The sequence below is a fragment of the Pseudomyrmex gracilis genome, unplaced genomic scaffold (assembly GCF_002006095.1).
Source record: "Pseudomyrmex gracilis isolate BER0280 unplaced genomic scaffold, ASM200609v1 scaffold_90, whole genome shotgun sequence".
Lineage (NCBI taxonomy): Eukaryota > Metazoa > Arthropoda > Insecta > Hymenoptera > Formicidae > Pseudomyrmex > Pseudomyrmex gracilis.
This window is the reverse complement of record NW_018020674.1, coordinates 129,233-142,704: the sequence shown is the minus strand read 5'-3', so window position 1 is coordinate 142,704 and position 13,472 is coordinate 129,233. Positions and strand designations below refer to the sequence as shown.

Here is a 13,472-nt window from a genome sequence, read left to right as displayed (position 1 = left end):
AAAAAAATATTCATAAATAAGGTACAAATTTGAAACCGAAAGATCCCTAACTATAGGGAAACATATGAAGCTTTATACTTTTAAACTGCTCTCCTCTAAAATTTGCGTTTTGGAGTTACGGGATTATACGTAGGGAGTGACGACATGACTAAAGTACAGTCACGTGATCGGTTCGTTTTCGAGATATTGCTCCATGAAAATTTCCTCCACTTCTCAATCGTATGAATTTTGCGTACGAGAGACACTGCCGTGCCTCTTGATTTACATACGACATGAATATCAAGAAGCACATCTGAGAAACGTCCCAATCAGCGTCGAGATAAAAGTGGCAACAATCAATATCGAGAGAATCGATTGTGATTATTTACACTCGCTTTTTGTTTTTAGTTTTTTTTTTTTTTTTATTTTTTTTTATTTTCTTCTATTGATTAAGTACGCGTTTGTTTTCCATCGCACCGCGACGAACTTCGATTCATTGATTAGAGTCAAGACATTGCACCGATGGAAAATTCAGAGTTGTGAAAAATAACACGGGGGATTATTAACGCGCAAAAAAACGATATAAGCGAGTGGTTTTCTCTCTCTCTCTCTCTCTCTCTCTCGATAAAGAGGTCAAAACGTCTGCAAAGAAAACTGCAACGACTCCTCCGCGGGCTCGTTAGGAGCGGCTCCGTGCGTTTTATTGGACTCCGACGACACGATCGAGCTTTTTCTCTTTCTCTTATTCCTCGAGACGCGCGCGATGCGAATAATATTCGAACTTAAATTTTGCGGTCGTCATCGCGCGCATTATTTCCCGCATAAAATTTGCCGTTCCGAAACTTTCTCGTCATTCTGTAACGTTTCTTCGCTGTATATACGTTGTTATTATACGTTAAACAACAATGCTTGGTGCTTTGTCGGCTGACAAACTCGACGCCGAAGTAACGACCGCTTGTTGTTATACAGTTTCATACATTTTACGAAGCTCTCGTTTGAACAGTTGTGCCGCGATCAATCTACGTCGTATTCTCTTCTTCGAAGAAATGGAAGATTCATCTCCAGCAAATTGTTATTCTTTTGATTGTATTTTTATATTTCTTGTTCTCGCTCATTTAATTTTATTGGATGCTATATAAGTTCCGACAAAAGCGCGATTAAATTGAAGATAGCTTCTGCTCAAGTAATTTTCCGGGAAACTTCACCTCGGGAGGAAATTGGCGCCTGCGGAACACACAACGGGGCTGTGCGAGTTGTTTTAATTTCTATAATTAAAACACTCTAAGTGATTGGGACTTGCAATCAATTTTTACGGGGGAGTACGGAAATATATTTCTCCTCTCCTCCCCTCGTTGTGTCGTTCTGATTGCTTTCAATTATCAGGACGCGCTTTAGCACGCTCGCGAATCCGTCAAAAATTCAAGCGACGCGATGAACTCGGGAGAGAAACAGTTTCTCTCCCGGTGATTGGCAGAAAGCGGTGCCAGAGTTTTTGTTGTAGTAAAACGGACGCTAATCGGTCCAACGGTTTGTTACGCGGACGTCGTTGTAACGAACTGCCGCGTTTTTGATTTTATTGCGGGAACACTGAAACCCGACCCCGAGCTGATTTGACGCCCGCGGCGCATGTGATGTAACGCGTGCGCGCGCGCGCGCGCCACATGTGTTAACAATATTTATCCCGACATCAAACCGGTTAAAACACTCTCCGTGTACAACACGCGTAAACGCGGCATTGAGGAATACGCACCAGAAATAACGCACGACCCTTCGACGAACCGGCTGAACCGATTATTTTACGACCGCCTTTTGTTTTGTCTCGCACATCGGAAAGGGAAGCGTTAATTGATGTTTGTATATTAAAAAAAAAAAAAAAGAAAAAAAAACTAGCATTAATTTAATTGTCTTTTCTTTTAGACAAAAACCCCAAAACAATTAGCTTCTCAAAAAAAACGTTGATTTATTAATTCTCGATAAAAATTTGTAAACGATTTTTTTCAATCGTCAGCAACGTCGCGATAAAATTTGGTGATACGGGACATTCTCGTTCTCGTTTCGCACAAAAATCCTGAACGTCGCGGTATAAGAAAGAAGAGAGTATTGTTTCTGGAGTGCTATATTCTCAAGCGCGTCGTTTCGCGGCGCGGGCTCATACAATTTCAGAACGAAACTGTTTCCCACTCCTTTCCCGAGTGTGTCTCTTATCTCGCTCGAATTATTCGCTGTTATAATAAATTCCGTCTCCTTGTCTCGCCGCGAATGTGGGAATTGCAGGACGTCGCGCGGGACATTGGGATAAACCGCGCGGCTCGCGTTTTCATCCCCGCTGAGAGACAGTAATTTATACTATACGAATACGAAATTGTGCGCCCACTTTCGACGATTTCGCTCGGAAAGCGCGCGACTAACTGAATTTGTATGCAAAAATCAAACCTCGCAGCTCGACTGCAATTTGCAAAACTGCTTCGTGCGATTAAGCAAACTTTGTCTCTCTGTTTGTTTGTTTCTTTTTATTTTTTTTATTTATTTTTTTTTTTTTTGTAAAAGCGCGAACTTCGCGTTATGGGTGTCGCTGTGTGCATATTGTTACGACCTATAAACCGACATATAGACACGGCGCGATTGCGCGAAACGAGCGAAGGGACGTTAAGTGACAGTGATTGTTATCAATGAATGCGCGACGATAGCTCGTCGATGGCACACATTATTCCGATATATATCGCTCGTCATCGTTCGCGAATTTAATATTCACGTGCGCGGACGTACATGTGCCGCGCGTGCACGTCACGTACACGAGAAACGTGCGCTTGAACGAATCCAATTGTACGCGCGACAATCAAAAGCCTCCCGACACGATCGCTTTTATGAGAAATCCGTTCTTCCTTCCTTCCTTGATATTTTCAATTACAATCATCGCACACGTTCCGTCAATAAGAACAAGAATACACATCTTTTATTTTCGGTGAAACACAAACTAGAATCCGTATTTCAGAATCGAACTTAATGTCAGAAGCGATTTGCGCAAGCAAATGAATCGTAAATTTTTTTAAGTAGAACGCGGGACATTAGGAGGTTTTTTTTTGTTTAGCGCAATGTGTCCGCGCGCAAAGTTGTTCGGCGATCTTTCTCGCTTATTGGATTCATAGGAAATCGAGACTCGAGGGTCCTTCGTCTCGTGTGCATCGACGACCGATGGGTTGGCGTTTGCGCGAGTTCTAACGGGCATTCTATTCTAGAGTCACTTGCTCCTGACACACAAGCGACGGTGATATATATAAAGATATTTATATATGTCGTATATGTGTGCTCTCTCTCTCTCTATCTTTTTCTCTGTCTCTCTTTCTCTTTCATTCTTTTTTCCTTTCTTTATCTTCTTCATGAAAAAGTTCCAAAAGAAAACTTCAAATGAAATGCTGGGGAAGCATGAAAATGACAGCGCGGATCCGTGCACGCGCGCTATATGCGACGTGTATCAGGAATCGTGCGTTTTTTTCGCTATTCCACATTCTTCGTCGAAGACCCCATTTTTCCCGCGTTGAAAATCCGTTCTTTTTTTCCGGAATGTCTTGCGTTGCGTTTTATTAAAAACGAAGAAAAATCTCGGGTGAAAGAATTTTGTACCAAAACATTTTGAAAGCAAAGACTAAATATTCATTTAATATAATGCAAAAACAACGTTTTGCTAATGTTATTATCAGAAAACACATGATTGTGTGTTATAAAAGTATAAAAATGTTATTTTCAAGACCAGCGCTTACATGTTGTAAGCGCGTTGTCGAAAGTTTACGTACACGCGCGCACATAAAATCCGAATGCTAATAAACGATGTTAATGTAACAAGTCGAACAATTCCAGCCGTATGTCACGTATAATAATTTATCGATATTATTCCCAACGTGCTGTCCTTTAACGATGTCGCACGACGACGCACATGTTACGCGGATAGGTACACGTGCGCGATCTACTAAAATTTTAATTAATTCGAAATGAACAGATGGAGAACGCGTGGGGAAAGAATTTTTTAATCCATTTACAACATTTCAATTAAAACACGTGCGCGTACGCGTACGATTCAGAATTTTATTTATTTGTACGATATAAATGAAAAAAAAAAAAAAAGTTTCCTTTCTCTCTCTCTCTCTTTTTTTTCCACGTTCAGATTTTTACACACATCGCTGCGATAACGCTAACAAGTTAGTCACCGAGGCCGATCGAGATTATCTGCAGTTTGCTCGCGCTTGTTTATCAGATGCATCTGCACCGGCGCAGTTTGCGAAGAGGGAAAACTGTTTACTATTGAGCACGACAAAATTAGAACAATGCGCGCACCCCGTTTTTTTTATCCCGTACCCAACCACACGCGCGTCTCGTAGCAACAGCAGCAGCAGCAGCAACAATCCTTCTGGCAACATTGTGCCGTTTGGCAAGTTTCCCACGCAAATTCACGCAAGAATAACACACGCGGCTGTTTTGTCCTTTCCGCAAAATCTCTGCAGGCGTCGTTAATTAATTAATGACACACTGTTTGATACTACATGAAAATACATTCCGCGCTTTGCGAATTCACACGCGTTCCCGCGATGCACTTTAATTAATATAAATCTAGAGAAGCAAAAGAAAACACGCGAGAGAGAGAAAAGCTCTGCACATGGATCGTAATAAATTCAAACAAAAAAAAAAAAAACAACAAATTTGCGTAAAGTGAATGTTGCACAACGGCTACTCTTCTTTTTTTTTTAATTATTTAGTCATTTAACAAAAACAGCTTTTTTTAAAAAAACGCGATCTTAAATTATAGTTTATCTTGTAGTTATTTTTTATTTAATTTACAAAAATCACACAAATTAGGAACACGTGATACAAATTGTCGATGAATCGCTTTTATATCGCGTACGAAAACTTTCAACGTTTTCCTTCAGGAAGGCTCACGTCTAAAGAAGAACAAAATTTACAATAGGTCGATTTTCTCTTCTTTTCTGCGTGATGTTTAATTTATGAAACGTCGCTTGCAAGTTTTGCGTTAGAAAAAGCGCTAACACTTTTGCGGAGCAAAACCTAACTCACGCTCTTTTATGCATGAGAGAAAGGACGTCTCTGTGCCGCGTCATACACGTTTGACGTGACAATACTTTATTGTTGTGCGTCGCAAAAATAAGCAACAAACGTACGTTTCGTGAATATTCGAAGAACGAAACGAAATCGTCCGCTCCAAACGTTTTCGTGATGATCCAGCTGCGTGAAAAAAACGCGACGTGACACGTATCGCATGTGCGAAAGAAAAACCGAGAAGGAAAAGCCACTTTCTCGGTCGCACTTTTTCGTGCGAGAGCAATTTACGTCAGCTGTTTATCTCTTACGATCTGTCACGGGGAATTACACGTATTATAAAAAAAAAAAATAAAAAAAAAAAAAAGATTGAAGGTGATTCCGATAAATTTAGATTCGCCGCGGGATAAGAGGGACGCTGCTGTGTGTTTGTTTCTTACACCAATACAAATATGGTAATCGCGACACAATTTTATTGTTTGCAGAATTTAATCGCAAAACAAATCTCGTCGAATTATCTCAAATTGAAATCACCGCACGTGCGACACGAATTTCTATTTGTCGAACGATCGTGTTGTCGGTATATAATCGACAACAATCGCAATGTGACATTTTTCCAGAGATTTAACAAATCGGAACAACAGGTTTGTGCGATAAATCTTGGTTTTACGATATATCTTGTATTTACGCTTTTCTCTCCCGTGTCATCCGGTTGATTCTTGATGGATCGTAAATTTTCGCGGGAAACCTTGATTTCAACGAGCGCCTCGTCGAATTCGGTCTGTGTCGCGAGACACGAACGAAGAGGAGGAAATGGAAACGGAGAGTGGCGCGAAGAGTGATTTCGAAACGTGTTAAACCTGTCGAAAATATCCGCGCGTACGATAGCGCGCGGGGCGAAGCGCGTCGAACGTTAACTAGCTGCCAGATAAAACAGCAAGCGGTGTTGACCAACAATTCCGAAATTCGCGAACACGGTTTGTGTACGCGTAAATTTTTAATACACGTGTCGACGCGCCACAAGCGTGTGCTTTGATTCGAATTGATTTCGTTAAATTCGTGAAATTGTCGAAAAAATGAAAATTCTTTATCTCGCGATATGAGAAAAATTGTACGATCTGAAACAATTGTAATCAATTTGTTAATTTGAACATTTGTTAATTTGCACATTTGTTAATGTGAATTAATTCTTGACGGAGAGGGCTAAGATGATGAATACCACGACAGAGAAGAACAGTGAAATACCGTTTTTTACACACACACACAAACACAATGCTACATGTACACTCTATCTTTCTGGACTATCTGGATGGATATTGCTCCGCATGGAAAAAATAAAAATTCGTTACGCTCGTTCGGATTTACACGCTGCACTTTTGAGCGCGGTGACTCATAACGAAATTTATTGAGATCGCTCGGGAGAATTGGTTTTTTTTTTTTTTTTCTTTTCGGAAGCCGCCAACGAATCGACGTCATTTGCATAATCTGCTATCGCGCACTGAACTTCTCTTTGCGTGCTTTTTTTTTTTTTGTGGGAGGGGAGTAATAATTCACCTTCTCCGAGCCGTAAGCAGAGATCGTCGGAGAGAGATGGGTTTCACGAGCGCGATGGGTCTTGCTATGAGCGTTTCGAGGAGTAATGTCTTTTTTTGTCGCGCGAAAGCTCGTGCAGCGTATAATCGCAAGAAAAAGCAATTTATCTTCTTGCCGATTGTTTCGGGATCGACATTGCGCTCACTTGGAAGTAAGTCTAAGTAGTTACGCTCCCGCCCATTTGCTTCTTGCGTCGATTCATCTCTCAGAGGTCGACGCGTGGTGAACCAGAAAAAAATTGTGTTCGGTACGACACAAGTACCGGTTCACAAGTCATTCTTGCTTCAGAGCCGCGAGAGACGCTCCCTTCTCTCAAACATTGTTCGCCAGTTGAAACGGAGGGGGGGGGAGGAGAAAATCAGGAAATTTGTCTGGTAAGGTTTGATAATGGATTTGATTCTCTCTTTCTTCGCGCGTATCTAAAAGAAGAGATGTGGAAACTATTCTCTGGCATCGAGAAACCTGATCGGTGGTGTGCGTGTGTCTGTCTTCGGACGAGAGAAACGCGTTGAAAACATTTTACGGTCGTAAATGTTCATCTCAACGATTGCGATTTCGAAGCCGAATCAAGGGCACGGAGATCGCGGCATTGTGATCTTCTTCGCAAACGGACGCGCATTGGCGGAGCTTGCAAGCACACATCGCGAATAGCACAACATCGGGGTAGACGTAAAATCATTGTTTTCACCGATAAACCGGAGGCCTCGGTCCAAATTATTGTTGGCCGGTATACGCGGGAGCGCATATCGCAACGCGTAATCGTCAATAAATCCGCTTTAACTATGACTGGCAAGAAAGTTGATTTTATTCGAAGGCCACTGTGCACAATACAATTAATATCGCGCTCGAGTCGAGCAATGTCAATTTGACTTGCGATATTTCAAGCATTGTTACATAACAAAAGTAAAACCTAGGCGCGGAGCTTTTGAAACATTGTAAGATGTTTCCCGAGACAATATTCCGACCTGTGTTTTCTCTACAAAGTTTTCATAAAATTTCTTACACCATTTTACAACTTCGTTATCTATAAAAAAAAAAAAAAACGGGATTGTATCATTGTTGCCAATACAACAAATTGCTACTCCTCTCTTTTATATCCTTTTTAAAGAACAAAAACTATATGTAGAAAAAAGGATTGAAAAAACGCGCACGTTAGCAGCATCTCGTGCAATTTCGTCGTGGCGCAACGAAGAAGAAGCGAGGAAATGGCAACGAATATGGCGTATTACGATGACGAACTGTAACGACGCTTTTATATGCGCGTAATGTCTGCCAGACGAAAGACGAGACGCATCGGTGGAATCTCCCGCTCTTATTGTCGACGTTATTTGGCCGTTGCGGACAGACAACGCGACGCAATTTCGCCGAAGGGACTCGCGAATTCGCATCGAGAAATTGCACAACTGTTTTGTCCCAACAACCGCGCCTCCTATTAATAATAGCTCTATTATTAATAGTGACGACCTGCTCTATAGATAGTACGTAAAACTAGATGTCTCGTAGCAGGCTACTTACGGACGCATCATTAAGCGCACTTCGTGGCTACCATATCGAGATCAAGAGAGAAAAATATATATATATATATATATATATATATATATATATATATACCTATATATGTAACGAGAAGCTCGGCAAATATAAAATGTTACTTAAGCAAGTATATAGTAGGGTAATTTCGTTCGCTCCCCGCGAGAGAGAGAGGCTGGATTCGACACGGTTAATTTAACCGGGAGACGTTGTCGCGCGGCCCATCTGCGCGCGGTTCCCCCCGCTGAACTCTCGACACCGTTAAGATATCGCCGTCTTCATCTCTCGAAGATCGTAACCGAACCACTTCTGAAAGAAGACACCGCGAGAGGAAATTAATTTTGGGGGAAAAGGGAAGAGTGTGTGTTTATGAATTATTTAACGCGCCGTCGGTCTCAAGACTAAGACTTTTCTCAAGCGCTTGGAAAATTTAATCGTTTCGTTCACATTGAAATTCATATACGCGAGCTTCTCGAAAAAAAAAAAAAAAAAAATCTACGTCCGCACATCTCGCGTCATAAATTTTTCGAAGTGCATCAGCGCGCGAGACGTGTGTTGACAATCGCGCTGACTCACACTCTCCGCGAGATTCACACGTCTCCGTGAGACGTTTCAAATGCGACAATCGCCGATCAATCGTTGATTCAACGTGTCAAGCGGTCAGAAACCTGTTGCTGTACGCATCAGTTTCGCGTTTTCACGCACGACAGCGAAATTTACAGCAAGTGTTGACAACGCGTTCGACAACTCGCGCGAAATACGTCGTCAGTTCGAAGCCTTTGATGAAAAGCAACGGTGTATGATAGATATGCAGCCGGGCTTGGAGGTTGACGTAGGGTCGCCAAAAGGAGAGGGATATTTCTACTTTGGAAATCGGCCAATGGCCGTGTGCCTCGAGAATCCTTACGTATTGATCTTGCTTAATCCGAGTCCGAAGCGCTCTCTAACCCTAATTCATCTACGGGCGCGCGATTATTTCACGCGATGTTGCGTCAAACGCGATCGTTTAGAGATTACCGGTTTATATTCTCGGCAAAACTTCGTTACGGAGACCGTGTCCTGATATGTATCAGGGTTCTCGTGATAATAATCGAGTTCGTGTAATCGAGATTGCGCATTATATGACTTAAAAAAAAAATCAAATTAATTAATTAAACAAAGGTGACGCGTGATGACAGAACGCGCGTTGGCGTGAAAATGACACCAGGGCGGGGTATTGAAATTCCAAAATAACAACATAATAAATATAATAATAGTTGAACTTATTGTTTTTACTAAGAGAGGGGTAATTTTCTCTCTCTCTCGTTTAGTCTAATGAATAAATAAATAAACATCAGTATCGCGTCTCCGTATCCATTCTCTAAACAAGAATCTGTATAGATATAGATATACGCCAGTCGCGCCCGTGACAAGTATTAAGTGACGAAACACACACCGTAATCGATTTATGCCTCCGGGATTAATCCACACACACACACACATACCCGAGAGATTCCCAAGTGTGTCTCGAATGAATATTCATCGAACCGTCTCGGGCGAAGTTTACATTCTCGTCTGTTAGACACTGAGGATGTCGGAATGTATCACGGCCCAGTGACAACTGATATCGGTTCGCACACAATTCGGAAAAGCTGCCCTCAATTTTCTCAGTCCGACCCAATGGGGTGCTTAGGATCGATAATCGCGTTAATCGAGTGTGGGTTTTTTTTTGCCGCTATCTAATTGCGACGAAAAAAGTCATAATTGGATTAATGCTCTCCGGAAAAAAAAAAGAAAAAAAAAGAACGTTCGCACCTTGGCGAAAATTACACCCGACCCGGCTTTTAGCTCGATTTTCAAGCTGAAATCTTCTTCGAATAATTGGATCGCTTATAATTGGTAGTCTTTAATTGAAGTCGGATCTTTCCAAGAATGCGTTCGACGTTCGTTTGGCTACGAAAATTTTCATCGGACATTAATTTGAATACCGACGACGACGACGACGCGAAAGTTTGTTTGAACAAATTTTTTACGCGCGCGAATTAACAAATGGCGAGAAGAAATGAAATAAAAAATATGCGAAAATTAGACGCGATAGTTCCTCTTTAGTTTCCGCATCTATCGTGAGTCTCGACGATTTTTCAAGCTTTCGGTCGAGTATCTTGGAAGTTCCTTAGTCGCAAATAAGACGTAATGCGAAGGTCGAGTGACGCTCAAGGCTGCGTAGGTCCGAGACTAATTGCCAACTAATTTGTTCTCATTTCTGGCGCGAAGGAGAAAACATTTCTCTTAGAACATCCCGGGAACATCCGCCCGGGATTTTCTTCAATAACGAAAAGACGACAGCTGCGCAAATCGCAATTGGTTGAAATAATTAATTTACTTTTTTGGTGGCGTCGAAATACATAGAACTATCTTTTCGATCGTTTCGGTTGCATTTAAAGTTGCGCGCAATTTTTGCGAATTCGCGTCTAACACACACACACACATACATTGTACGCATTCAGCGTTATTCGCGCGATATATCACACTCCGGATGCTTTAATTATAGGGCGGATTATTGGAAGTCCCAGGGGCGCAAGTTCTGCGACTTCTGCAAGTGCTGGATCGCCGATAATAAACCGAGTATTGACTTCCACGAGGGCGGCAAGAAACACAAGGAAAATGTCAGCAAGCGGCTCAAGGAGATTCACAAGAATAGCGCGAAACAGGCGAAACAAAACAGAAAGTTCGAGGATGACATTAAGAAAATGGAAAATGTATGTGCTTTTGTTGAATTTAAAAAAAAAAAAAAAAAAAAAAAAATCTGTTATAAATTGTTCGGAACAGGAGACATAAATAAAAAGACATTTTTTCTCTTCACAGGCGGCCATGGCTGCTTACTTGAAAGATGTTGAGAATAACACGCGAGACATGACTGCTCAAACAATTATCAAAGATAAAATGAACAGACCGGAGACGAAAGAAGTAAGTAGTCCTTTACGAGAATAATATGTTAATTTTTTAAATGTTATATATTAAAATAAATAAATGATTTTTTATATAGACGTTTCAAAATTTTAATCGCATGCCGTCAGCCGCTGTAGAGACGATTCCAAGATTCAAGCCTAACAATGAACAGGTGAATAAATCTCTTTTATCTCTTTGCTTTTATTAGAACATGTGAAATATTTATAATTTTTGATAATTTACTTGTGCAAGCTCGGGAATGAAGTCTATTTATTTGATTTGCAAAAACAAATTGTTTGGGTTACACACAGGTCCGGTTTTGTTTTCTTAAGAACATTTAAAAATAATATACTGTTCATCAATAACACGTCTTTGTTAGAAACTTTTTCAGTTTTCACCGAAAGTGGATCCTTGCGATCCTGCGAGGAGCGCGTCGTCGTTTCCGCGGGTCCAACCAAGCGGCGAGAACAGAGCTCCGGGGAAGAGTAAGACGAATAAAACGAAGGGAAAAGGGAAGAAGACCCAGGAGGACGATCGTACAACCGCAACCGTCAGAAAACTCTGGTACGAGGCTCTCAGTCCCGAAGGATACACTTACTACTGGCACGTTGAGACAAACGGTGCGTGTATCATTTTTTTCTCTGTTGATGTCTGTTTTTGTTGACTTCTGCAACGCGCATTAACACTCTGTGTGACATTTTCATAGCAAATTTTATAGTTAAATAACTATATGGTAGTGTTTAAAAATAAAATAAATTAAAATTTTATTATTTATATATTTCGGATCATATTTTCTCTTATTTAAGAGTAACATTAATTTATTATTCAATTGTCTGTTTATAAACTTTATTCGATACACAACAGAATCGGTATGGGAACCTCCAGAAGAGGGTTACATGACATTTGCGGAACAAGAAGAGGAAGCGAAGGAAGAGGCGCTCCAGAGAGAGCTTATAAAACAAATGGATCAGGAGGAGGCGGTCGAAAAAGCAGACATTCTTGAGGAACAACGAGCTAACGTTGAGAGAGAAAAGATGAGAGAGTTCAGGAAACGACGTGCTGAAAACGACGGCGATGCTAACAGTGAGAACGTGGGAGTAAAGAGAGAAGCGTCCGAGGAGGAGGAGGAGGAGGAGGAGGAGAAGGAGAAGGAGAAGGAAAGACCGTATTTGAGAGACTACAGTGTTCCCGAGAGACCGCAACCTTACGGGGCCTGGCAAGTTGTAAAGCCAATGTAAATATTTGAACGTCATATTATTCTGTTCACAGCAAATAAATTGACATTCTTCACGAAAATTTATCACGTTCTTGCAAATCTCGCGCTTTCGAACGCACACATAGAAGAAAATATAGCATTTATGTAAATTTATACATATATATATAGTTATATAATTTATATACAGATTACTAAAATATATTTTTATATATTATAAATATACATATAAATTTATTATTTATATATATTTACATATATTAATTTATATGTATATTATTATTATTTACTATATACATATATGATCTTGTGTATGAACATTTTTTCATATTTGATGTTTTGCGCAATCTCCCGCATGATCGGAAAGAAACGTTTTGTGTTTTCAGCGAAACAAAACCGGTGGATCTACAGTTGCCAAAGCAGAAGCAGCAGATACAGCTACCAACGTTCGCTAAAGCAGAACCACCGCCCTCGCAGAAAACTTTTAAAGAGAAGACTGTTACGCAGATCAGCGCCGGCGATAGTGACGATGAAGGAGTATCGACTATCTTCAAAAAGAGAAAAATCGGGAACAAGAACGTGCGTAAGAGGACGACCGATGATTAATAACATCCGTTTTGTAAATAATGGCGATAGGAATCTTATCTTTTTGTGCCTCTGAGAAAGGTAAATTTTCAAGATAAGTATATTTTAAGAATACTTAAGTCATTCAAACAAATATAGTGTAATATTTGTGATATCTTTAAGAAAGTTCGTAACGAATGGATTTCTTTTTGTTTATATACGCAAATAAAAGACATACACGAAAATGTAATATATTATAAATATGTATATAAAATAAGTATACAAGTATATAATAGACAAACGAAAGAATTTCTCTATCTAATTTCTTTCTAATCTTATCTAATTTGTTTTTCTGTGTGTGTGTGTGTATGTGTGCGCATATGTTGTTTATTACATGTACATTTATATAACGTTTAGTATAAATAAAAACACTCAATCTTGTTTTTATATAAAAACATCGAGATTCTTAACCTAAATTAATATTAATTAATTTATTGCATTTTTATTTTAACATTTATTTAATTTCGAGATTATGTAATAATAAAAAAAAAATCTTTATTATAATAAAAGATCACTTAAATTTAAAAAAATATTATATATTACAGGATGTATATGTAAA

At 40.0% G+C, this 13,472-nt stretch overlaps 1 protein-coding gene across 2 annotated transcripts in view; it reads left to right on the top strand.

Moving 5' to 3' along the window:
• LOC109855449 (WW domain-binding protein 4) overlaps nt 1–13,265 on the top strand; it is a 29,947-nt gene extending 16,682 nt beyond the window's left edge. The window contains exons 2-7 of one of the 2 annotated variants that reach the window (XM_020429714.1): nt 10,679–10,886; nt 10,993–11,094; nt 11,174–11,248; nt 11,468–11,696; nt 11,941–12,310; nt 12,676–13,265. In XM_020429714.1, the coding sequence (XP_020285303.1) occupies nt 10,679–10,886; nt 10,993–11,094; nt 11,174–11,248; nt 11,468–11,696; nt 11,941–12,310; nt 12,676–12,895 (1,204 nt within the window). In that variant the 3' untranslated portion in view covers nt 12,896–13,265. Of the gene's footprint in view, nt 1–10,678; nt 10,887–10,992; nt 11,095–11,173; nt 11,249–11,455; nt 11,697–11,940; nt 12,311–12,675 lie in introns of both variants that reach the window. The other variant, XM_020429713.1, reaches the window with a different exon arrangement.
• The last annotated feature ends 207 nt before the right edge of the window (nt 13,266–13,472 follow it).